Source organism: Dryobates pubescens, chromosome 11 (assembly GCF_014839835.1).
Source record: "Dryobates pubescens isolate bDryPub1 chromosome 11, bDryPub1.pri, whole genome shotgun sequence".
NCBI classification, from domain to species: domain Eukaryota; kingdom Metazoa; phylum Chordata; class Aves; order Piciformes; family Picidae; genus Dryobates; species Dryobates pubescens.
The window spans coordinates 27352297-27379926 of record NC_071622.1 but is presented as its reverse complement, the minus strand read 5'-3'; the positions used below and the strand labels follow the sequence as shown (position 1 = coordinate 27379926).

The window sequence follows — 27630 nt, the reverse complement described above, 5'->3', positions numbered from 1 at the left end:
TACAGTCCATACATATGTGTATGATCCTGCATAAAGACAGCTTTAGGGCCGCTGAGAGTGTTCAGTAATATGACTTTTGTCTTTTTATTACGAAGGAAAAAACCTGCTTTGATCTCTGTATTGTGTGTGGTATGAAAATTAGGCTTGAAGAACTAGGGAACACTAGAAAACTCAACTAATGCCAAAGCTACAACTTTTCTTCCTGAGCAGCTTTCCCAACAAAAAGTGTAGTCTGAAGACCATAAATATAATCAATTTTATTAAATAATAAAAGTACATCAAATACTTGTGTTTTACCCAATTAAAAAGCCCCAGTCAAACAGAAAACTAGTCACAGTTCCATCAGTTGCTGCTAAATCAGAGGTGTGGGTATGGCTTACCCTGGCACTGTGACAAACAGTGATAACCTGAATTTGATACAAGTCTGCTGTAACTCTTGGAAAATAAGCTTGAAAAGTTCTGCTTGTTAGAAAACTGGAAAGCTGGAAATAGATTTAACCTGCTTCTCACAATTTGTGTTCAGTGGCATGTGTTGTGGCTTTAATTTTTAGAATTGCTTAAATTTTTTTTTCTTGCCCATATTGCTCTGTGTAATTCTCTACCTTATGATATAGACTTCCCCATTTATAAAAGAAGGTGTGTGACTTCTCTAACAGACCTATTTCCATTTGACTGGTCCTTCTTCGTGGCAGGCAGAAAAGAGCAAAATCAACAAAGATTTGATTGGTTTTCTCCCACTTTCCACAAAAAGGAACATTTTCAAAACCACAGTGAAAGGCTTGAAGTTCTGCCTTGCATTTCCGATCAGCCTTTGAGTTACCTTAAGTTACGTAAGGAAATTAATAGCAGACTCAATGAATTTGCACGAAGATGCCATGTTAACTATTACTTGTCACCAGATTTTAGGAGCTCACCCTATGATTTTTGGACGTGGCACTTGGTGCCATGGTCTAGTCATGAGATCTTGGGTGATAGGTTGGACTTGATGATCTTTGAGGTCTCTTCCAACCTTGGTGATACTTTCCTCTAGAAATCACAGTATCACAGTAACCTTTAGTCAGCTCTTTTGAGGAGAATCTACAGTTGATTCTAGAACACCACCTTCATTTCTGAAGGGGATGTACAAAGCGATGGTCTTCTGAACTTAGATTTTATATATCCCTCCTTCCTAACAACAGGAGGAGGGATATATAAATGCAGAACAAGCAACATTCCCCAAACTGCACCTACATTAAGAGTGTAATTTCTTAGTATTTTAGAGCTCATTAGTAGTGTCTTACTAAATTGTAAATGTGGTGTTGCTAAATGCATTGTGCATTAAAGAAATGTGTAAAAATTTTCCTGTGGTGTTTGAAGGGAAAACTGATCTGCCCTTTGTGCATTTCCTTAGCTTTTAATTTGAGAGCAATTCTGGATGACCACAAATCATTCCATTGAAGAGAACTGGAACTATCAATGCGGCTTTTTAAAACAAAGTTTTAGTGTGGAAAATATGCACAGTCATATTTTATTGGCACATAAATCAGCAATTGTACCACCAAAGTGTGCATGCTGCTTATTGCACGTTAACACAAAAAAATCCTTATCTACCATCTTTTATTTCCCACAAATTTGCTGGGTAACCCTTTTTTGGTTATAGTGTGATACTGTTAGTGTCATCAAGAGCCATACTTCTTTTAACTTAAAAAAATAATTTTCAGACTCCACTATGTGATGGGGATCAACTGAAGGCTGTCCCATTAAGCTCATTTGTTGTCACTGTACATGCGCTTATTTACAAATTGCACAAGGGGGTACTTTTGCCAGGGGGAGCATCGTCCCTCTAGTGCAGCTTACGGTGGCGATACCTGCCTGCTTTTTCTTTTGCTGCATTGGCACAGGCATTGTGCTTATTCTGTTGTAAGTGGTTCCAGTATTTGATCAGTTCACTAGGTTGGAACTGATGGGAGGTAATTAGGTGACTATATTTACAGCTGGAGTAAGAAACTCGCCAGTGATTGAAGACAAACTCGTTGGGTGGAGGCATGGGGTCAATTCGCAGCTTGGCAAGACAAATCCCCACATATACATCCTCTAAATGCAAACGTCTGATGCTTAAGGAGACTTTAAAGATTTTTTCTGCTAAGTCACCAGAAAAAACATAACCAGTTCCAGAGCAAAATACAGGGTAACGTTCACTTGGGTACAAATCAGGTGGCATATACCACTTACTATCCTTGTTCCTATTAGGTGCATAACCTCTCATTAAATAACCTGTGAAATATTTGCGCCTTGGAGGAAGTTCTGGTTTCAGAAGTTTGTGTATTAAATACTCGGTATTGACAAACATATCACTGTCAGTTTTCATAACATAAGGAACGTGTGGACAGTAAGATGCAACCCAGTTCATTCCCATGAGAGTTTTAATGGTTAAATTATAATAGGTGTCTAAGTATTCTTGTTGAATGATGTCATGGTATTGTTTGCTTTCCTCTAGTATGGTACGCTGGAGATATCCACTTGTCTTGGTGCTTAACCCCAGCAAAAAAACACGAACAATTTGGATGCCAGGTGTCAGGCTTTCATTGCCCCAGGTCTGTCGAATAGCTTGTCTAGCTTCTACCTGGCCTGGCTCTGCTGCTATGAGCAGTATTAGAAAAGGGGTCTTCTCCTGGCACTTTTCAGGCTCATTGATGATGTATTTGAAATGATACAAAGTCGAATGCCCAGTACCTTTCTCGTTGTAAATACTTCCATTGGCACTGAGGGTATTTTCCAAACCGGTTACTCCTTGTAGTGACAGATCCGTGTTGTTGGTGTTGGTGATTGTTTGAGGCCTGAGTGTCTGAGGTACGGCATCCTTCCACACGTTCCTTAGAGAGCTGTGGTTTGTCTCACTTTTTGTAGATCTAAATCCTCTTATAGTGTAAGCCATGGGATTTTCTTTGAATCCAACCCTGCCTGGCAGCCAGTCGTGATGGTTAAAGAACAGAAACACAGCAAAAAGAAATACCAGTGAGATCAGGCCGATGAGATGGGTGCGAAACAGAGACCTTTTGGTATTCCAGGTCATCTTTCCAAAGCAGCAGTGTCGTCTTCTCCACTGAAGCATGTTGTAAGAATCCAATGATGGGATATGAGACAATGGCCAAGCAAAATCCTTCTCTGATCGTTTTTGAATCCACTGCTATTCTTTGGTATTCATTTTCTTTTGTTCGTGTTGAGTAATTGTCTGCAAATGGCTCATGCTGGAAAATTTTGAAAAAAAAAAAACCAACAAAACAAACCAGAAATTGTTAGTTTGATAAAAGGGGTACAGCAAGAAACTAGATATAAACACAAAACTGAATAATCTGGAAAAATGTTAACAAACCCAACCCAACCCAGCCCATGTTAGTGTAAACGAGGCTTGATTTATGCTAAAAGCCAACCTTGGTTTTGATTAAGTTGACTCGATTTTTTTTATTTTTAACTTTTTAAAATGATGGTGGTGTGGGGATTTTGGTTGTTTGGTTTTTTTTCATGGTAAATGTTTTGACAAACACCCTGGGTGCTAAAGATAAAAAGGAAAAGCAGAAAAAGGTAATTTGATCATCATAGCAGAAAAAGCTTGAAGTAGATGAAAATGGCTTCACGTATACTGACTGTAAAATCCCTGTAGAAGTGCTCGAGAAGGACTGAATGAAAAGGCCTTGATACCAGATGAAAAGTTTATTGGCATTAATTAAAATAGATTTGGCAAACAGAGGCTAGATGGCTCACAGTTTAAAAACCCTTTTTGCAAAATGGTCATGTATTGGTGGTGAGACAGACGGCACAAGGTTGATTATGGCAGAGTTGTGTTAGTCACAGTACACTGCTTGGCGTGTTTCCACCGGCCCCAACTGTGTTCAGAAAGTCAATGAGAAGATGCACCTGTCAAAATTAATTTTCAGGGTCCAGTAACCTCACTGCACAGCCTTCAGATGGTAACGCAGGATAGCATTTTCAGTCACCTTTCAGGCACCTTTAACCTTCTACTCCACATTGAGGGAAAATATTGAAAATGCTGTTGTGCCAGGCTCGTGTGCAGCTGAGTTCAAATTAAGCTGTTGGGTTTTAGCAGGGTTCGTGTTAACTGGAAGTAAAATTGCACAGCTCTAAGTTTCTGGCAAACTATCTGATGAACATGAGTTTTGCTTTTTCCCTCTTGAAATGCATGTCTACTATACTTCCAGCATCATACTGCAATTCCAACTGGTGTTACCAGCAGCTGTAAGTGCAGGGGAAAAGTGCCAAAGTAGTCTGTGCTTAATTTTATCTTAATTTATTTTTTTTTCATATTCAAGAGCAGAGTCAATATGGCAGCTTCATGATGCTGCATATTAAAATCTGATCACATCGTCTTGTAAATGAACCTTTCACTGCACAGTAGCAATTCGTTTGTGATTTTCAATTTGCTCTCATTTATTTCTGGGCCCTAGGGTTTTGTGTAGGAAGAAGGATGACAGCTGAAGAAAAGTCCATAGAAAATGCTATTTCTAATATGTGTAATTTATTAATTGCTTCACTATCTTCCAAACCCAATATTTAGATTAATTTCTGCACTTAAAAACTAAGTGAGATGTTATATGAGAAATTACAGGATTCTGCATTGTGAGGGAGTACTTTAAGAAGAGATAGCCGTTGAATAATATATGATTAAATTGCATGAGTGCGACTTTCTCGTCCATGAACCGGGCAGACTGAATGTTAAATCTGCATTTGGAAAGGGTCTATTTCAATAGAATAAGGTTTAGCTTAATTCCTATGTTCCAGTTTGTGCCTAACCAAGCAGAGCGGTGTGCGGCAGCTGCCTGTGCCTGCAGCCTCCAGCAGGAGGAGCCAGTGTGCGGGGATGGTGCCGCTGTGTGTGGGGATGGTGCCGCTGCCCGCGGGGCCGCACGGCCGGCACCGCTCCCTCCTCCTCCTCATGCACAAATATTTGCCTAGTGATATATTAAGCTCTTCCCTGCCGTTGTGGTGTTACACAGCCCTCATGAATTTTGCTCTCAAGCTCAATGAAAGCATTTCTGACTTTTAATTTTTTTGTTTAACTGCTTTGGACTGATGCCAGGTACTGGAGTCTGAGGTAGCTTTCTGAAAATGATTTTCCAGTCTACAGCTGTTAAACATGTGTGGCTAAAGTATGCAGCAGTGTGAATCCCACACTACTCTTCCAATGCTGCTTTGACTCAGATATTGTCCTTGTAGAGAAGTAAGACAGACCCCAATCTACAAGGCTTATGACTACTTGAGCCTGCTTTTACATGCTTAGAAACTAAAAGCCTACCCTCAAGACTAATAAACTTCTAGTTTTCCTGCTGTGTGCAGTGAGTTTGAAAGGAAGACTCAGCTATTTGCAAAGAATAGCTCTGCATAAGCAAACATAAATGCCACTTCAAATGGTACCCTAGATCTCAGGCAAACGAATTGTTTGATGCCAGTTTGGAGGGTGGCAGTGGAAATACTTGATTAATTATTGTTCCATTTCATGCAGACATAGTTTAGGAGGAAAGTCAAGACCAGAATTAGATGAATATGGAATAGCAGCTAGAATTCGGTTTAATTTTTCCACACTGAATTGTTCTGCTTCTGAAACTGCAGTCATTGGGTGCAAATACACCAACAAATCTGCATTACTAATCTGTGTTAAATTTTTAATTCACCCTCTTTCATAGGGCAGTAGGTGAAAGTGAGACTCTTCAGTTATGTAAATATTTGTGTAAACTGGATACTGTTTTCAAGTGCTGTCTTTCTATGATGCACTGAGAAAGTGTCCCAGAAAAGGCAGTTGTAATGGCTGAAACCTTTTTTCTTTGTGTGTGTGTGGTTTTTTGACTGCATGCTCACGTTCTGCACATTAAAGTAAGTTTTACAGTGTGGGATGGAAACTAGAATCACAAGAAATTTCAAGAGACTTTCTCTCACTTACATATTTCCTTTGTATTTTCAAGGTAGGAGTTTCCTAGAGAATCTTCAATCTCTGCCCTTTAAAAAGGCATTGGGTGGATAGGGGATGGACCCACATCTATTTCTCAGCTTTGTAAAACTAGTCTCTGCAAAAAAACCCAAGTAGATGTGTCTCACTTGCTTTATAGTTTAGGTGTAAGACATTTTAAAAAATGGCAGTGGGTATTAAGCATTTGAAATACAACAATAGCAGTTGCTCCTTAAAAAAACCCCAAACAACAAAAACACCACCCCCACCCCCCAAACCAACAACAACAACAAAACAACAACAACAAAAACCAAAACCAAAAATCCACAACAAACTACCAGGTCCCAGGATGTATTGTTTTAATGTATTGTATGCAGCTATCAATGTATATTAAAACCACCATCAGATAGTATCATAATTGTTTTTCTTTCAATTTTTAATTAGAGCATTATTGCTTTTGCCCAAATACTTAGAATTTAATTTCACAAAAGGCTTGTGAACAGGCACTAACTATTGGCAGTAGGTAAAGCAGCCAAAGCATAGCCAAAGGTCTCTCTGCACAGTCACTTTGTCCTCTGAAAGAGTTTTGTTGCATGGAGCTCTGCATTTTGAAGATAGGATTTGTAATAATTCTACTCCAGTTTTGGCACTTGACTGTGCAGTCAGTGATGCATTATCAAATGCCATATATATAAACTGTGAATGCCTCTTGAATTTTTATTTGTGGTCTGTGCTCTGCTGGTGTTTTGGTTCCTTGTACTCTCAGTTCTGCTCTATAATTATAGCTTTGCAGATTGAAGCATTCAACTTCCTATTCACATGTACTGGATTTTCATATTTTGATTAACTGTGTGGGCAAACTCTTTAATTAGAAGAAAGAGTTCAAAAGGCAGCCTGAGTTGGTATTCCGATAAACAGCAGCAGTGGTTGCCTATTAGGCCTCCCATAATTTGCCTGAGTTCACTTACAAAGTGCATTAATCTTTTACACCAAACAGTGCTCGAGATGAGGTTTTTAAATGCCAGATATGAAAGTAGCACCACTAGCTAGGCATGCTTCTGCAGGAGTATTGCCTGAGGGGAGAATTTTTTGTTTTCAAAGTTGTGGAAAGTGACTTTACCTTCTAAATGTCTGAAAACTGATCTGAAACCAATGACTGTTGTGTGCTGCATCCTTAGGTATGTGAATTCTTTCCAGTTGCAGTTGTTTTAATATTGCCTTGGGCAAAGAAAACACATTTATATTGGCATTTAAAGATTTATTATAGCTTATTGGTGGTGTCTGCAGATACGCCTTTCCCTCTGGATTTAGGTCTTAAATTTGTATTGCAAGTATTCATCTTGTTGCTTTCCCACTAGTGAGGAAGTATTTAAATTTCAACAATAAATAGAAATGAAAGGCAATTAGATGGAATGTCATTTTACAATCCAAGTTAAACAGGCAGTGTTTTCATATTAAACAGAAATGGTAATGATGGCATGAGATAAGTTACGTGCTCACCATTTTGAGTGAATAGTGTTTGAAGGTTTCCTTTTGGGATATCAGGGGATCCTGATGTTACTTGTAAAATGTGGTTCTTGATTGCACTGCTGATGGTTTAAATCATGTCCAGTCTCCTGGATGCTCCCAGTTTATGCTTGGCTGGTATTAGTCTGATGACATTTTGCTTGTGTTTTAAGGGGGGGGAAAGCAAGTGTAAAAGGTCTGAAGGTACTTTTAAGGTAATGTAATTTGACTGTGTGGTCTGTTTTGATGGTTCAGTGCTCTCAGTGTGTCTCATCATGGACATTTTATCAGTGCTTTAAGATTACTTCAGATAAGGATTAATTCTGACCTAGTTTGGGAGGATTTCTAACTGTGGGGGTTTTTTTTCCCTCTGTATTGGAGGGGTTTGAGTTTTTAATTCCTCAGTTAAAAGCAATCATTACAGTAGCTACATTATCCCTTTAATCCCTCCTCTCTAGTCACACCAACCCTGTGCAGACTGTAAGCAATGCATTTAATAAGTGTAAGGTAGTGACATTGTGCTGTGGGAGAGGAAAACCTGCTAGAATTCTTTCTCCCTGTTCAGAGACATGTTATCTCAGGGCTCTGCAAATTAGGAACGATCATTATCTGTAATGGCTGAAAAGGTTACAGACAATCAAATGAATATCACACACAAGGATTTGACATACCTTCCTTGGTCAGGCCATTTATGGTGCGAGGATTATACCCACAGAAAATAGTTTTGGCACGCCATCACTTCAACAAAAAAGATGCTATCGAACATGCGCACATCCCCCAACAGTCTGCTTCCTGCGATTGCTTTTCACAGTATCCAATTTGTCCATCTGTCTGCTTGTTTCTGTGTTACCTTCTCTGCTCATAAGTGTTGTCCTTGTCTTGGGGGTTTTTGTTTATCCTTCAAACAAAAGGACGGTAGTTCTCGTTTGTTCTGATTGGGGCTGTCTGGCGTTCACCGACGCTGCACTGGAGCTTTTACATCTGGTGTTTCCCGTGTCGGACAATGCAGTGCTGTGTTCTCTGCTCCTCAGTATCCATATTCCTAATGGTAATGTTAGCAGGGAGTGCTAGCGCGTAGTGCTTCACTTGCCTTCAGTAATAGGATTTCCCTCTACTCCTTCCTTCATTGTTGCTAGGCAGTAATAGAAATGGTTTTGAGCTGTTTTAACTGAGGATTCTGGTCTATAAAATCCATTCCGTAGTTCTTCAGCTGCTGCACAGGCAGGAGCAGTTTAAATGTGGGCTTTGACAGATGCTGTCTTCTGACAGAGCAGAATTTAACGTCATTGCTTGGCTGAATCCCACGTGATTGTTTGCATTCATTTTGACTAAATCCAAAGGCAGCCAGAAAGCTTTACAGGCTCTTGCTCCGATTTGATAAATGATACATAGTCAGTTCAAGCACAGTGATAGGTGAATAGTATAAAAAATTGTATGATTATTAAATGAATGATTGGGGTTTCTTTCCCAACTGTTTTCACTTTTCCCTGACGCTGTAACTTATGATTCTCTAGGGGATGCTTAATGCTAGACCCTCTATTTCCATATTCCAAACGCTGTTCTGCAGTGCAAAGGAATTACAAGATTTAAATAGTGAAGCTTTATTTAACCCATTTGGCTCTCTTCAAGTAAAAATCTTTTGTGCCTACATGCCAAAGGGGAAAAAAAATTATACTACTTTGCTCATACTTCCTTTACACATGCTTACTCTATAAAAGCTGCTTTTTGTAATCTTAGGTTAGTCAATTAAGCTGGGTAACATTGATACATAAATACATGCTGTTAAGCTGCCTTTCTGCTGTTGCTAATGGCTTTCTTCCTTGGTAAAGATTGAAATCCGTTATTGCAGAATCGGGGGCACTTGATTTCAATTATTGATGGATCCAAAATGTCTTTTGTCTGTTACAGACATACCTACATTACAGAATTAGTCTTTCTACTCCTAATGAAACTTGTGTTCCTTTCATTTCTGTCCTTTCAATGATTGCTCCTTCCAAACTGAAGTTTTTATTGTATATACCCTGTAATATAAATATCACAATAGATAGCTCAGAAAATAGATTAGCACTTTAGTTAGTGACTGTGTTTGTCCACTTTGTCGTAGTAACCAGCTCTTCAGACTTTTTTTATGCCTTCTAGGGGGAGGGTATTAGCCCAAGGATGGAGGAAATATAATTCCTTTATCATCTCTGGTCAGTAGGATTTGGTATAGGTACATCCTTGTCTAGCAAATAAGGTTTCCCAATGCAGTCAGTGTGTTTTACTATTCTAGATACACATTCTGATAATTCACTAGAAATCAGATTTCTATCCTCTTGGCTAAATCGCCTATGTACACTAACATTTTCTCTATTAATCCAGTCTTAGTTTTAATGTGTGCATTTCCTATCCTAATGACAATTTCCTAAATCCCATGATCCTTTTTCAGGACATTTTAGAAGCATGATCATGTTCCCTAAATGTTAGATATAAATATCATGTGCCTAGCAATGCAGACATGTATCTCCTGCACTCTAAAAATTTTGTTTTTAAATAATGGAATGGAGAAGGTCAGTGGAGCAGCACAGCACGAGTGGAGAGCCCTGTGTCCAGCATCACTTACTGTTCCAGCACGTTTATTAATAATTAAGAATGAATGCTTTGACAGTCTGCATGTGTGCTAAGTCTACTGAGTTTTCCACTGAAGTATACAGACCTTTCATATTCTTACCCTATACAAAACTGTATATAATCATCTGTTGCTGCTTGTATACAAGTACGTGACAGTTTGGTTAAGAGTATTGTCAGCTTGCTGTGTTCTGGGCTCTGAGTGGGAAATCAAGTGAGATATTCATGTAATTATTTTTACCCATGTTGATTTACGTAAAGGTATGTAATATTTCTTTTGCATACTAGAATGTAAGTCTGCCTCTGATTTTTGAATGTTCAGTTAAGACACATAACATTATATTCAGGAAACAAGTCTAAATCTCCACAGAACTTACTAAAATCCATAGTGTTTCCACTTAATTTGCTAGTGCTTCGCTGTACCTGCAGTGCTTCTCCAAAGGCTTGTGAGTTACATGCAGTATACTTACAGATGGCAAAAAACTAATTTTTTCATAAATCCTTATTAGTAGATATTAAAGGTAAAATACCTCACGGGCCACTTTCTTCTTAGTATAAGCTGTTTTAAAGTAACTTTAGAAGGGAGCAGACGTCTGCTTTAGCTTTTAATTATATGACTATATCACTTGTGTATAACTTATGAAGTTCAGCTGGAGCTGTTGCCTGTTGATACGTGTAAAATTTGTCATCTTGCTAGGTGAACAAATTGAATATTGAATTCTTGAACCTTTAAGGAACAATCTCTTTTCTTCATTCTTTTCTATTAGAAGATGAGCAGGTCTTTGCTCATCTTGCAGAAAAGTAAGGAAAAGATTTGATTTTTCTACTACTTTCTATTTGGGTGTGACTGCTGTGACTTTAGAGAGTCAAAGTAACAGGAAGAAATTCCTTTTCTTTCACAGTGCTTTCTTCTTCAATATTTCTATGTGGTACTGTATGTTTCTGAGTATTTTGGCAGGACAGAGATTGCTTTGTACTAGAAATATGACCTGAAGATTTGAGTAATCTTGCTGGACTTGAGATTGGAATGAGCTTCACTTCAGCTAAGTCTCATCATGAAGGGTCAGTGGACTGCCTGTTCTTGATCCAAAGAGCAGTATGTCCTGTCATGTTACTATGGTTACTTATCAAATTAGAAACTGCAATGTTAGTGTTAGAAATGCTGCCCTCTACAAGAATAAGGAGGAGTTACTCTGATGTGGAGATGTGCAGCATGTGTAAGGAACACATCTAAGAGTTACTGAGGCCAGTGAAAGCTTTGACTGTTCAGTGAACTCTGCAAAGCTCGAAGCAGATGCAAGAACTTAGAAAAGATGTCTACTTTGAATAACCTGTGCATACTACTGTGAACTAGTTAGAATTTACTTGTGCATAACGAAATTGTATTAATCTGGAATATTTTCTTCTAAAAGCTTCCTCTGTGTCATTTTTAGAGGGTATCAATAGTGTCTTGTCTAACTGGTTTTAAAAATAAATCAAACTCTAAGGTTGGGCCACTAAGTAAAGTTCTGTCTTGACACCATTAACTGGAGTCTTTCAAATTTAGAGTGGTTGCAATAGTCAGGTGTGTACTGCTTGGTAATTTTCAGCCCGGTGGATATAAGTCCTGTGAAAGCTTAAACTAAATACATACATCATAGCTGACCTGTCAAATGATTATTCCCACATGGGCCATGCTTTCTGGGTAATCCATGAATACTCTGCAAAGATTTTTCCGTTTTATCCGTGTAAAATGTAGTAGTATTCCAGCGGTAACGTGTCAAAAACCTATTGAGTGACAGTTCAAAATGATTAATGGCAACATTTTCAAGGTTGGGTACTTCTGCTTTTAAACTGTCTTCTGAAAATGTGTTAATACAGAATGCCATAAATGCTTTGTGTTTAATTTTCTGTGCTAGGAATTATTATGCCTATAGCCAGTGGCACTTCTGTTATTAGCTTCAAAAAGAATACTTTGTCCAGAAGTCATGTAGGGTGGAGAGTAGAGTGTTGTAGAATATATTTGTAATTTGCTTGGCTACTTTTATTATCCCAACATACTTCTTGACTACTACAAGCATGTTTGCAACTGAATGAAAAATAGCAATCTAGAAATGACCACAAGTGTCAGTATTGCCTGCCTTATTTTCCGTAGCAGACTTTCACCGTTGCTTAGCTAGTTGAGAAACTCAGCTTACACTCGATACTTCTCTTTATAAATGGTTAAGATTTTGCACTCTATTCTGATTGCTCCTGAGCTGTAAGCTTAGTGATTTCACAAGTCTTTGAATGTCTTAAATTTACAACAGAAGGGTAGCAATATAGATCAGTCTGAAGTGATGATAGAGCTAGAAAAGATTTCCAGTTATTTTGAAACATGCATCTTTTTGTTTGCTAACGAGTGGTTGATAGTTTTTGTATCATTCAATGAGGAATATGAACACATCCCCTAACTTTGCAAAGTTGTGAGAGAACGGACATGTCAGGAGGCTGCTTCTCATTTCACCAGCCTTAGAAAACATTTCAAGAGGATATTTCATAATTCTAAAACTTGCATTTTTTTAAAGTAAACTGATGTCCTAGGTGTCCCACTGGAATTCCATCTGTTCTCCTATCACACTTTGAGGAACGTAGTTGTGGTTTTTGTTGTGTGTGTTTTACTGTTTGTTTGGTTTGGGTTTTTTATGTTTGGGTTTTTTTCCCCCCCATTGTAATGTGTTTGCTTTATCACATTTTCTTTCTGTTCTATATTCCAGTTTCTCGTGTCTTCCTCCAGGCTTTGCATCCAATTACTGCTGATCTCCAAGTGCTAAATGCAGATTTTAATATTTTTTTTTTCCAGGGGATGGACAGCGTAATTTCACTTGTTTTGTGCAGTATTTTTTGGTAGTCTCCCCTAATGAACTGACAATCTAGTGCCAGCAGTAAAATTTTCTGCCCGTCACAAGTGTTCGTTTTGCATTCTGAGGAGAGCAGGGACTTTATGAAGCTTTGATTCAGCACAGCAGGGGAGAGAAGGCCAACTAGCAGAAGTACCAAACGTTCTCAGGCAGCTTAAAACACAACTGTGGAAAACAGTCTTCTGTTGTACCTCTTACCATGTGACATGCCCCCTACTCCCACCCTTACACCCTCAGCATGAGAATTTGAAATGAAAACTTAAATTCTTACAGAAAGTGAGACTTCAGGGAAGAGCTGATAGTACATATCAAATCTCTTAAAGCAAGGAGATGGTATCTTATGGGAGATAATAGGCCACCAGCTCATATGCCTAAGGAGAAAATGCATTGTTCTAGCCTTTACCACCTGTCCAGCCTCTTCACACTGCCTCGTGCTTTCTGGCACAGGCACAGCGTTTCTTTTCCCTTAGGCTGTCTTCAGGATCTTGAGGTATCCAATCCTGCTCTCCCAAGAGTCTTGGCCCATCAGGTGCATCTCCAGGATGCACACCTCCTGCCTAGCACTCTTCCTTAGACTGCTGGATGAACTATGTAGATTTTGTTATTACTTTTTCATGTAAGACTTCTGAGAGATTAGCAGCTCCAACTGTTCACTGCTCACTACAATTTTTCCCCAGATGTATATGGAAGCATCCTGTCAGCCTCAAAAATCCCAGATTTTGAAGTTAAAATTGGCGATGCAAATGATTACTTACTGTTAAATAATGTGAAATTGAAGAGCTGGACTTTCAGAGCTGTCAATTTCATGTGCCTTGGAGTTGAGACCTGTATTGACTCTTTCCATCTGTCACACTTCCTCAGTAGCTTTAGTACATTAATTCCTGCAGCTCCATCCTGTAGGTATCCTCATTTACAGCTAATTCTATGAGACGTGCAGCTTTTACAACTGAAATAACAAAATTTTAGCCAAGTGTCATAAGTGCCTGAAGCTGCTTCTTGAAGCACAGATGCCTAAAAGCCCACCTGGAGTACTGCATCCAGTTCTGGAGCCCCTATTACAAGAGGGATATGGGCGTGCTGAAATGTGTCCAGAGAAGGGCCACAAGGATGATCAGAGGGCTGGAGCACCTCTCCTGTGAGGACAGACTGAAGGAGTTGGGGCTGTTCAGTCTGGAGAAGAGAAGGCTCTGAGGTGACCTAATTGTGGTCTTCCAGTATCTGAAGGGAGCCTACAAGAAGGCTGGGGAGGGACTTCTCAGGATATCAGGTAGTGATAGGACTAAGGGGAATGGAATGAAGCTGGAGGTGGGGAGATTCAGGCTGGATGTGAGGAGGAAGTTCTTCACCATGAGAGTGGTGAAGCCCTGGAATGGGTTGTCCAGGGAGGTGGTTGAGGCCCTGTCCCTGGAGGTGTTTAAGCCCAGGCTGGATGAGGCTCTGGCCAGCCTGGTCTAGTGTGGGGTGTCCCTGCCCATGGCAGTGGGGTTGGACCTAGATGATCCTTGTGGTCCCTTCCAACCCTGACTGATACTGTACTATACTATGAAACTAGGAAACCCAACAAAATCTGTGGAAAAATCCTTTCTCCAGTAATCTCAAAAGTTCTTTGTAATAAATTTACACAGTGTTTGTTCATATCCAACAGAAAACCTGGATGATAATGTAGAAAATAAAGTCCTGTTTTAAGAGCAGTTTCCTGCCACCCTTTCTTTGACAGGGGGGAGCTAAAGTTGCTCCAAACACCCTACAGACCACCTAGTTTGATAGATTTCTTCAGCTTGGCCAGCCAATTTCATGTATTTGTTATTTTCCTACTGTTATTCCATATTAATGTTTCCATCAACTTGTAGTTTCCAGTCAGTGTATAATCATGAAAAGCTTATTTTAATATGTGCTGAGTGTTGTCATGTAGTATGCTGAATATCATTGAAGTGCTTTCTGATTATTTCTGCGTTGTGGCAAAAATCCCTTGGAAGTAAATGTTCACTTGCACGTCCTTGTTATGGACAAAGAAATCAAGTCACTATGCAAAATGACTTTGCATACCCCTGGATGCCAGTCTGTCCTGCAGACTTTCCACTTCTGAAATTCACATTGGACTTGAATAATAGCATTCCCTGAGCAATGTTCAAGGAAAAGGAAACTCTATTTGTGAAGAGGAAGAGTGTGTGTGTGTGTGTGTGTGTGTGTGTGTATACACACACCACACATATGAATTTTTTTTTTGTCTGAATGATTGTGTTCATGATTCCTTCTGTAATCTATTAGGAGATTCTAGATGAATTTTGTGAGTCCAAGTTTTTTTTTCATATAAAGTAGTAATGCAGAGTCAGAGGCACCTGGAGTCCGGGTCCTCAAAGAGATGACTTAGAGAAAATCCTTAAAGCTCGCTTTGTATTATGTTAATTAACAGAGAAGATTGGTTCAGAAGTAGTTAGTTTTTATGCTTTTCTGCTACCTTAAGCTGTATTTCAAACTTAAATTCCAGGGTTTTTTATTTTTTGTGACTTAGGGGTGTCTAACATCAAAACTGTAACAGTGCTCTTGAATGTTATCCATCTCAAGGTGTAATATTAAGAATTATTTATGTATACTGTATGGGTAGGTGTTTCACTGAAAAAAAACACCAAAAAACACCACCCAAAACCCCAAACCAAACAACTAGCTAACAAAACTGGTTATATTTCATGTGATGACATTGAATTAATAAAATTTGACCTAAAATTAAAGATTGTATTTTTCTGAAATAGAGATATGCATTCTTGTAACTCTCAATCAGCATCTGCAAAGCTTTCTATCACTGATCCATTTTACAGCAGCATCTGTCATCTAAAAAGAAAAGGAAAAAAACCACCCAACTAAAAACAAAACTCCACAATAAAACCTCTTAAAAGCACACAAAAACCTGTCATCCTCTTAGAAACTCCACAAATCTCATGAGCTTGTTCTTTTAAGTCATCTCCTCTCCAGGATTTGCTTACCTAAGCATTCAAACATCTACAGAGGCTTTTTCTGTATATTTTGGTTAATGCACGTTGGTGCTTTGCTCATGTATTATGTTTTATACTGCAGAAGGAAAGAACTCTGTTTTGGGAGCTTAAACCTTCTCCCCCCCACCCCCCTGCCTTGGATCTCCATCTTATTGTTTTCCTTGGAGTTACTTCTTTTGCCAAATATAAAAAGCCCTACAATTCTATTAATATCAGTTAGAAGTGTGCCAGTCCAAAAAAGACAACAGATGTTTTCTACTTCTATTGCATTTCTAGGTAAGCAAGCAAAGCAATAAAATAGAATAAAAATATCTTCTTAATTTAATGAGGCCTGGATACAGTACAAAAAGGAATCCCTTTTTTTGTTTGGGTTTTTTTTTGTTTGAGAATCTGGGTCACCTTCTATGGAGAAGATTTCTTTGCTGAGAAAATACCTTTTCTTCTTTTTTAACCTTTTTTTTTTCTTGTGCAGTTGACTATAAGCAGCAGTGTCTGGGACTACACACCAGTATCTGTACTTTCATATTGCATTTGTCTCCTGACAAGAAGAGGGTTTTTTTTGTGATGTGTAATTAACTTTTGCTTATCTGAGGTATGCTGAGGGAAGGGAATGAGCAGGGAGATATGTCAGTAATGTGGAAAATGCTGGATGCAGCAGGGGAAGTTTGAGCAGATCTCTTGAATCTCTGTACTTCTCTCACCATCAGGTAGGTTGGGACCAATGCCAGATTGAAATTGGATCTGTGTATTCACATGATAATGCACACAATCTAATAAGCCTTGTGGAATGTCGACCATCGGGGAATAGATGCATCAGCCTGCTCTGAATGGTCTGGTGGAGTCGGTTCAGGTCCCGTGTGGCTGTAGCTAATAAGCTCTGATGACTCTGTGTAGAATTGCTTGCTTGTTCTTGAAACAATACTGCAGCATACATGAGATGCTTGCAAGATTTATAAATAGTAGCTCCATGCTGTGTGGTGCAGGTTCTGAAGCTGCGCTGGCCTGGGGAGTGAACTAGCTGTGTTTCCACATAGCTGCCCTGAGCTAATGAAATTGCCCAACTGAGGCATCTCTGTGGTCTTGAATGGAAAATGTGCTACCTAGAACATCTGATCCCAGTTGATTGAGATCTGGTGGCAGTAATAATTTGAGTTGTTTAGGGGTTTTGGTGATTTTTCTCTTTTTTGGTTTGTTTTGGGTTTTTAGGAGCAGCTTTCATACCAGTAGTTCTTTGTCATTGGTTTTTATCTAATTTTCAGATTATTTTTCTTCAAACTAGGCACCAGTTAGTGACCAAAAGGTCTATTTGAGAAGATAAGCGGTTTTGATAGGCACATATAGGGCCATGAGGATGATCAGAGGGCTGGAGCACCTCTCCTTATGAGGACAGACTGAAGGAGTTGGGGCTGTTCAGTCTGGAGAAGAGAAGGCTCTGAGGTGACCTAATTGTGGCCTTCCAGTATCTGAAGGGGGCCTACAAGAAGGCTGGGGAGGGACTTCTCAGGATATCAGGTAGTGATAGGACTAGGGGGAATGTAATGAAGCTGGAGGTGGGGAGATTCAGGCTGGATGTGAGGAGGAAGTTCTTCACCATGAGAGTGATGAAGCCCTGGAACGGGTTGTCCAGGGATGTGGTTGGGGTGCCGTCCCTGGAGGTGTTTAAGCCCTGGATGAGGCTGTGGCCAGCCTGATCTAGTGTGAGGTGTCCCTGCCCATGGCAGGGGGATTGGAACTAGATGATCCTTGTGGTCCCTTCCAACCCTGACTGATACAATGATATTCATTTGCCCAAGAATATGACAGTGCAGAAAGGTGGGAGAAATACGTGGTCTGGCGTTAGCTCTTGGGTAGTCGTTGTTCTTACATTTCCAAAATGTCTTTTTAGGAGAAAAGGAATAAACAGAAATGTGTGAGGTTTCTGGGCTTATTACCAGCATTTTGAGGCACACATAAAATTAAGCTGCCCTTTCTCAAAAGGTAACACTGCTATTTTGTTTTGGTACTTTACTCGTGAAAGTAGAGCACTGCCAGATTAAGACAGGGAAGTTATTGGACGAGTCTCTATGAAATTGAATCTGTTTGTGATGGGTGAAGCCCTCCTAAGCACGTACAGAAAGTTCCAGGGCGTCATAACAGAGGAGTCATGTTACACTTTGGGGTTTGTTTTGTTCTGTTTTTTTCTCATTGAGATTTGGCATCAAAAGCCTAACTCCATTCCAAAACATTGTCTGCTTTTAGTGCCTTACTCATTGCTTTCTGCCATCTAAGTGCTCAGTTCTCCAGTGGGGGGGACCTTGCTTTGCAGCAGATTGCTGTAGAAAAAAAAATCTTGTTTATTCTTTATCACTATCAGTAGACTTTTCAAAGGCAAAAGAACTATTTGAAGTAACAGGGCAGATGTGAGGGCTGAAGGAGACCTGAAAAGGTCTTGCTGCTTAAGGCAGATTTCCTTCAGATAAACTGTGAAATCCTGAGGATCATTATGGGTGACTGATATTTGCCAACACGTGAGTAGCGGAAATAATAGTTGCTGTGCACCTCATCTGTGCCTGTGCTGACTGGTATAGTCTGTCATCTTAGAGGTTCATTCACAGTGGGAAATTCTTAAAGGTGAATTTGTGTGTGTATGTATATGCATACTCAGTGGGGTGGGGGGGGTGTTGTACACAGAGGGACAGACATTTGGAAAAAATTGAAAGCTGTTTTAAAATACTCTTTTGATTCTGCTCATTTAAACGCTATAAAAAGTCACAGAGTATCTTTGGTTGGAAGAGACCTTCAAGATCTAGTCCAGCCTACAACCTAGCACTTCAAGGTCACTATTAAACCATTAAAGCCCCTGGTCCACATGGTGTTTAAACACCTTCAGGAATAGTGACTCCACCATTGCCCTGGGCAGACCATTCTAATGTTGAAGAACCTTTTCAGTGAAGCAAGAGTCCTAATATCCAGCCTGAACCTCCTCTGGTGCAGTGTGCATCCATTTCTTCTAGTCCTGTTACTTGACAGCAGGGAGAAGAGGCTGTCCACCTCCTTGCTCCAACCTCCCTTTAGGAGCTGTAGGGAGTGATAAGGTCTCTCCGTAGCCTCCTTTTTTTACAGACTGAACAATCCCAGCTCCCTCAGATGCTCCAAGAACCACACCCTACAAGAACCTCTAGGGCTATGTCCTGTTTGCCCTGTTTGTATTTCCAGCAGGTATCCAGTAAGTTGAAGTCACCCACAAGGACTGATGATTCTGGGAGCTTACCAGCCACCTGTAAAATACTCTGGCAACTTTTTCATCCTGGCTGGGGGGGGGTCTATAACAGATTCTCACCATGACATTGCCTTGTTGGCCTTCCCCTTCAGTCTTACCCACAAGCATTCAACCCTACCATCACCATCATCATCATGCTCGAGACAGTAACATACAGGGCCACCCCACCACCTCTCCTTCTGGGCCTATCTTTCCTGAAGAGCCTGTAGCCATCCATCACAGCATTTCAGCTATGGGACTCATCCCTCCATGTTCCTGTCAGGGCAATAATATCATAGTTTCCTGCTGAACAACAGCTTCAAGCTCTTTCTGCTTATTGCCAGTGATTCATTCATTGGCATAGATGTACTTCAACTGGGGCATCTTTCTGTGGGGTAGAGGGCTGCTCCCTCCTTGATCACTGCCTCAACCATGAACTTTCCTCCACCCTACTCATGTAGGCTTCAGCCTGATAGGTGCAGGGTACAGGGGCCACCTGATCCTGAGTGTTCCCATTTCTGTTCTGAAGAGGGCAGAGCCTCATTCCACCAGTCTGTCTTTACTTCAGCTTCCTTGATACTCCTTAACTTTTCGGACTCCTCTTGCAACTCTGCCACCCATCTGAGCAGATCATGCATCTGTTCCCAGCACACACAGCAGTTCTTGGAGCATTCACTCATTACAAGTGACAGGCTCAGGCACTCCCTGCAGCCTGTGACCTGGACAGCTGCATGTTTCTGAGCTCTGTCTGGGTTCCCACATCTACTCCAGAAAGCAGTGAGAACTTGACCTTCTGCTGGGTGTAGATCATGGCTGAGCTCCTTCCAAGGGGGGATACCACCATGCATGCAAGGGTGGAAGGCTCTTTTTGGGTTTCCTGTTCATCCCCAGGCTTCCCAGAGTCCGGGATCTGCTGCCCACCTCAGCCTAGTGCACAGGCGAGCTGCTTTCTCAGCTTCAAAAAAGCCCCCCAAAGAGCTCCTTTCCAGCCCTTTTTGCTGCGATCCCCTTCCCAGTGTGAACTTACCTGTGCTGGCGCTTGTCTTCTCAGCGACAGAGACTTTGCCCTGTCTGCATGAGCTTCTTGCCCAAATTGCCACACCACACAGTTTGACTGCTCTGTTTTTCCTCCCTCTGGGTTGCTGGTACTCATGTTGGGTCCCAGCAATGCCCCCTTGCAGACATGCTGGTCTCAAGTGCCTATGAGATTCAGCAGGTCCTCGCCGCGATTAAGAGACGGACTCAGTCTGATGCAGGCCAGGTGTCCACTTTATTAAAGATGACAGAGATTGGAGTCAATACAGCTGACCAATATGATCGAGTATTGTTCCTTTAGTGTTCCAATATTGTAGGACTATAGTGCGAGCATAGTGAGTACAGCACAGTAGTGCAAAGCAAAGAAGAAGGTGGGAAAGGAAAGGAAAGGACAGTGCGTAGCAAGGGAACTTCTACAACTTATATAAACTAGGAAAGCCTCGTTGGCATGGCTTCATTGGTTCCCTATGAGTGGCCACACATCGCACTGTTATAGGTTATTGGTCCAACTACTAATGACACGCGAGGTTGTTGATGCAGGTGTATGTCCTGTTGTCCCAAGATAACTTTCTATGTTTATAGCTACCAGCGTCCTGCTTTAGTTACATGCTGCAGGCACAGCACTGTTTTGCTACACTGCTAGCTGGCTCTGCACTTACGTTGAGCATGGCCTACCACCATGTCAGGCTCTAGGCCTGCACTGCCAGATTGCTCACACTGCTCGTCGCTGGCATTCCTACACTTTATTATGCAAAATCCTTCTTTATAAAAACTAATACAACACAGAAGGATTTTACCACTGGAACCAGGGACTCTGGTATATCAATCTGCTATATATGAAGTCTTACACTCTCAGGTCGTAATAACCCTTTGTAATCAGGTATCTGCCCTCCTCCAACTACACTGCTGCACCATGTTCCCGTAGTTCACAAGCCATCAAGGCCAACGCTGTGTCCTCTTAATAGTCCAGCAGTGCTTGGAGCTCGGCTCTCCAAGATTTAACCCTTCATTCCTGTATCCACAGCTGTGAAAGAGTCACAAATCCCTTCAGGTCCTGATGAAGTTGTGCACTGGGACCTGTTCACCAGTTACCTGCAAAGCTGCCATCTGCCTCCACCTAGCCTGGTCTAACCCACTGCACTTAACAATCGTATTCTAATAGGAAGATCCTAAAATCTGTAGAGTGTTTGTGTGGCCTTTTTCCTTTCTTCATCTTTGAAGAGAATGGCCCCAGACTGTCATGAATGAGACCTTGACAGCTGACCTTCATTGAAGAGGAATGCATTTCTTCACTACCAAAGATACAGCTGTGCCCTAACCACTTCAGAGAGCTGTCATTAAAAATCAGATCTCGTAATGCATAGGTAGAAGCTCAGGGATAGTCTATCTAGTGTATGCATTGTGTATGAAATGGAAAAATAAAAGTTGAATGTTGTCATCTCAGTGCTTTGAGAAGGGCTTAATTTAATCTTCTCTACTAAAGAGAGAAGAATAATGGGGAATTCAGATATAATGCCAAAGGAAAATGAAAGCAGAGGCAGAAGGCCAAATGGAGAAATTCCTTGTGTGTGATCCATCCAGAATCCTTGCTGTATTCGAACTTAATGCAAGATTTATTGCCATTACAGCTAGGTTTTGATACAGGCATATAACATCATCAGCTTTTATATTCTCCAGTAGGGCGGTATGAAATGGTATGTTTGTTCGGGATACCAATAGCACTTTGCACAGTCTCTTTGGTATATAACAGGATAGCAATAATGCACACATTCTGTTACATGCATGCTAATACAAATATTTTTGAAGGCAATTCTTTGACAGTAAATACTTGTCAAGAAGCACACAAGCAGGCAGCATTCATGCTATGATGAAAATATGGTATCTATCCTTCTATGTTTTATCTTCCACACGAGTCTATGATGCGTGGGGAAGATACTTGGTGTCCCAGGTGCCTTTTTTTACCTGCTGTTTGATGTTGTGATTCCATTGCTTGATTCACATGTGTGGTTTCTTTCTGATGGAAAGCAGCCCTGTCAAAAGGCTGTATTAACTTCTGCCAAAGAGCCAGGCTTTTGGAACACAACTAGATGTAGATGACTGAAAGTTCAGCGCTGAGTTGTTTGTTCACTATTTGGGTACAAGCCAGAAGGTTTTGATTTGTTTGTTACAGTGTTTGGGGGATTATAAGTGGGGTTTTGTGGTTTTGTTTTTTTGGTGGTTGTGTTGTTTGTTTGCTTTTGGGTAAGTACAAAAGCCTGATGCAGGGAAAACAATATTTGGGGTTCAGGTGGATTCCTGGCTGTTTCTGGTGACTTGTTACAGTAGTGCATCGTAGTAGTGAACCCTGCAAAAGATTTGACCTTTTTTAATCTGTTTGCCCCTGTGCCTAGGGAGGGAAACTTCCGGCCTTTTAGACTTAACCAGTTACAAATCAGTGGAAAGAGGAGGGATAAATAAATGTTTTGGTCTAATTAGAGTACTCCTTCATAACTGTAAATAAAAAAGTATTTTAATTAAACCAGAATTCTACAATGAAAAACATGTAGTGCGGTGGCTCTCATTGGGAAAGCTGGAGGGGAGAGAATTGGAGAATAGGACTGCAAATGGCATATAACAGTACCAAAACTGTTGCATTTTTATTCTAGGTAATTATGTTGGGATGTGTGAAACTTTTACATAATGCAGTCCCACGGAAAGATCTAAGTAGTCTAGAAGACAGTTTGTCAGAGCAGCTGCGACTGATATAAGTGGGATGCTATTATTGTAAATTTTGGAAATGCTCAGACTTCAGAGTATTGTGCTGAGAAGGATATGTTAATGATTTTTTTCTAGTGGTGGCAGCAGCCATTTGAGGATATTGAAGAGTGCAAGCTTTTTTCCATGATGCTTTACAGCTTGAGAAGCTGGAGGCTATGTACCTCCTACAGTTTAAAATTAAGATTGAGGTACTATGCATACACTGCTTATGAATTTAGGAGGTTTGGTTCTTTTGAATCCCAAATTGCCTCTGTGCCTTGACTTAAAATGTGGAAATAGGTTCCCAAGGACCTGTTTATTTTGTTGAAATTTGAATGTAAACAGTTTGATCCAGAAATAGATGTGTTCTCTTTGAAGTTAAACCTACTGAAATCTTTTGTTTTACTCGATACAGGGATGTGAAATCAGGCAGAAAGAAACATTGCAATCAAATGTCAGCTTCAGTCATAACAGTTTCCAAAAAGTAGTGTTTTGTTGGTGTTTTTTTTTTTCATATAGCAGGCCTGTACATGGAAAATACAAGGTATTCTGTGTCTGTTCAAAATAGTTAGCTTCTCTCAAATTTGATGTTCTTAGTGAAATAAAAGTTTATTCACAAGATGAACAACAACTTTGCGTTCAGGGGCAGCTTGCCTTGTCTGATTTCTTAGCTTCTTGTGTTAAAAATTGAGTGTAGATCAGTTTCTCTGAACAGATTATCAACCTGTTGAGTTATACAAGAAGTAAGGAATAGGATCTGGCCTTGCAGTGGTAAGAGTATAGCCTGTCCCATCCCTGCCGCTCAAGGTCCCTTTGTTGAAGGAAGTTTTGTCTCAAGTTTCTCATGCTGTTGCCATGTGGTTTATGCTGGGTTTATCTATAGTGCTTGGCAGATATTTTCATGGGGACTTTGTGATAGCACGCACTGTAAATGTAAGGGTTAAATCAGGCATTTCAGAAAGGGGAAATGACTGAATGTACATTTTTGCCATGCAAGAGTCTTCCCAGTTTGGGGGAATTACAAATTCTCATGCACTAAATATGGAAATGTTTGCAGTTCTGTTTCTAACTTGCTTGTGTGATGTAGTACAGGCATCTCTTGTGTCTCAATATTTTATCAATATTTTTATAACCTGTGTTCAAAATAATCTGCTGTGTCACAATGAACATTTGTTGATATGAGGTCTTCAACAGGTACTATGCTGGAGGTTTACTGCTCTTTGCAAATGGCACAGATAACTCATGTAGATACCAGTTCTCTATTTTCATGCCCCCCCATTCTGTTTTTAATGTTGCTGTATTTCCTATACATAAAGTTGCTATCACATGACTGGCCAGGGAAGCCAGTGGGTATCTAACAAGGATCTCTTGGGGGTGTCTTAATGTCCAACTCACAAAGTAGAGAAATACAAGAGTTAAGAAAATTGGAGATAGCATCATTTCCATTACCAATGTTACTCGACTAACTGCACAAGATCTGTACTTTATTATTGCTAACAACCTGTTTCTGTTATAACAAGCCTCAAGATCATCACCTTTTATGGTTTTGGTTTTTGGGTTTGTTTTTTTGTTTCGGCTTTTTTAATCACCTGCTCTTCTGCAACTGAACTTGCATAGTAGATCATCTGTTATTCATAAAGCAGGAGGCCTTGAGTGTAAGACAATGTTCTGTACTTAGAACTTTTTTCTGGACTTTTCCCTCACCTGCCACACTCCCAAATCATCCTTCCCAAGTCAAAGTGGTTATAGTACATTGTGTTCTTCATAATCATCACTGTCATCACTCAAGCACTCTTATCTCTTGGCTTGTTTATTACTATTTATTATAGCTGTAGATAAAGCTCATGCAGGTTTTGAACTCAGCAATTAACTTTTCTAGGCAACAGAAGCAACCAAGAGTTCATCACTCCACTGTTCAGGTTTGTGCATTGGCTCCTCAAGGAATACAATTTCATGATTTACTCCTGATACTTTAAGTCTTCTAAGGTGATCACAATTTTCCAATTGCTTTCATCTCTCTGGCCATGACTGCACGGGATAGTTTGGTTTTCTTAGTGTAATACATAACCATAGTGCTGGAATTGCAAAAGCTGGAAAAGTATGTAAGAGATTTAAACTTTTTTTTTTCAGTGAGTAGTAAGATCATCACCTCAGCCTGGAGTATAACTGGGGAAAAGTGGTGCTGGATAACGTCTTGAACAAGCAGTCATAAAAGAAAAACAAAAACCAACCAACAAACCTAGCTCTAGAATAGCTTCCTATGTATTAGAATCCCCTGTCCTAGCAGCAGGATTCAGAGTAACCAAGAGGAGCCTGGGAAGAGCCTCACAAGTTTCTTTTGCACTGAGACATTTAAACAGCATGACATAGAATTAATCAGTTGCTTGGGCCTTGGTTCAATTTGGATGTTTTGGAGAAGAATTCCCCCAGAAGTTAAGGATCCATCTGTATTCATTTAGGCACCTGCAGAACTTGAAAATTTATTACTGTACAAAGCATTTTCTGGATCTTTTTCTCTCCAACATTATTGCTCATTGAATGCAGGCGAAAGTGAGATCTTCCCACTGCTCTGTACTGAGCAGCGTTTATTTTGATGTACTTGTGACTGTTCCCCTGAATATCATTTCCAAGGCAGGATCTGAATAGAATGAACCCAGTGCTTTTCTGCGTGTGCTTAGAGTTTTCATGTCATCAGTGCTTTTGTGCAAATGAATCGTTTGAGCCTCATACTCTGATGAAGACGTAGTTCATGTTCTGGTAAAAAGCCGCTGCACATGAGTGACTAATACTTGTGCTTACAGGTGGTATTGGATGGAATGTGTGAAGCTGCAAGTTGAAGACTAAACCCACAGGAAATTGTAGTAAATTCCCAGTTATGCAAATTCCAATTCTGTTGAACTGATGTTAGCATGCAGAGGAGGCTGTAAACCTTTTCACCTGACTTCTGAGAAAGATGAAACAATTCTAAGTCTTGAACTGTTAGTCAGAAATTGTCTGGCTTGGGTAATTAACTCAAAGGGAAAGAATTCTAAGAGCAGCAGTGTTTTAGTGATACCTGCTTTTGCCTTATCACTTAGTTCAAGGGAATGAGTAATTTAAATGAACACAGGTAAATATATTATAGGCAGTCCTTTATTTAAAAACACCACAACAAAGAAAATCAAACCCAAACAAAATCTCTGGAGTTCTCAGGATTAAGAGTTGTTGGTTTTTGATGAAAGCAGCTTATCCCCAGGAAAATGGAAGTGCTTACATGTTTAATCTGACTTTGTCACCAGCATTCCTCTTGAGCTCAAAATTGTGATTTCAATACCACCAGTTTGAAATTACACAACTGATGTAAATTCAAGATGATGATCTTCATTTTACTAATAATTTCTGAAAGAGGTGAAGGTAGGAGGAGCGCTGGCATGCTACAATGAAGACTATTCAGGAACATTCTGAAATCTTAGCTTTGGGGCTGATACTGAAGTTTTAAGACATGTCAGTAGTTGTTTCTTTCATTAGTTCTTTCCATAAGCATCTTCAGTAATTTCTTATGATTATTTGTGGCCATAGTTGATCACGAGTTGCTACAGTATTACTTATGATCTAGTTCACTTATGCAGAACCAGAATATTACCAAACAGTCCAATTAATCATATTTGTCCACCTTTAAACCTTTAATGTGGCTTTAATGAGGAAGAAATTACAGAATCACAGAATGTTAGGGGCTGGAAGGGACCTCGAGAGATCATCCAATCTAACCCCCCCTGCCAGAGCAGAATCATCTAGAGCAGGAACTCATCCAGGCGGGTCTTGAACATCTCCAGAAAGGGAGACTCCACAACCCACCCTGGGCAGCCTGTTCAGTATCCTGTCACCCTCACAGGGAAATAATTCTTTCTCCTGTTTCCATGGAACTTCCTGTACCTCAGCTTCCAGCATTGCCCCTTGTGCTGTCATTGGGCATCACCGAGCAGAGCCTAGATCCATCCTCTTGGCACTCACCCTTTACATAAACATGAATGAGGTCACCTCTCAGTCTCTTCCAAGCTAAAGAGCCCCAGCTCCCTCAGTCTTTCCTTGTAAGGAAGATGTTCCATTCCCTTCATTGTTTTCATGGCTCTGCACTGGACTCTCTGAAGCAGTTCCTTGAGGTTCTTCTTGCACTGAGAGGCCCAGAACTGGACACAATATTCCAGATGTGGCCTCGCCAGAGCAGAGTAGAGAGGGAGGAGAACCTCTCTTGACTTACTGACCCTTCTAATACAACCCAGGATACCCCTGGCCTTCCTGGCCACAAGAGCATGCTGCTGGTTCATGGTCAACCGTCCATCCACTAGGACCCCAAGGTCCTTTTCCCTTTCACTGCTCTCCAGCAGGTCAGTCCCCAGCCTATACTGGTACATGGGGCTATTCTTTCCCAGGTGCAAGACTCTACACTTGCCCTTGTTGAACTTCATTAAATTTCTCCCTGCCCAGCTCTCCAGCCTGTGCAAGTCCCACTGAATGGCAGCACCGCCCTCTGGTATGTCAGACACTCCACCCGGTTTGGTGTCATCAGCAAACTTACTGACAGTGCTCTCTCTTCCCTCATCCAGGTCTTTGATGAATATATTGAGCAGCACTGATCTCAGTACTGACAATTGCAGTGAATATTTTTTATGCCTTTCAGTAAGAGTCATCTCCAGGCCTAACCTACTGCTGAAAAAACCCCAC

General features: G+C 40.5%; 2 protein-coding genes across 2 annotated transcripts in view; one reads left to right on the top strand and one right to left on the bottom strand.

Moving 5' to 3' along the window:
- Nucleotides 1-27630, top strand: part of CDC73 (cell division cycle 73) — a 115649-nt gene that overhangs the window by 58150 nt on the left and 29869 nt on the right. The gene's annotated exons all lie outside the window — the stretch shown is intronic.
- On the bottom strand, nt 238-8723 carry B3GALT2 (beta-1,3-galactosyltransferase 2). Its single transcript, XM_009908467.2, has 2 exons — nt 8116-8723; nt 238-3227 (listed from the first exon to the last, which is right to left on the bottom strand). Exon 2 carries the CDS (start codon nt 3089-3091, stop codon nt 1823-1825), a length of 1269 nt encoding a protein of 422 aa, XP_009906769.2. The 5' UTR covers nt 3092-3227; nt 8116-8723; the 3' UTR covers nt 238-1822.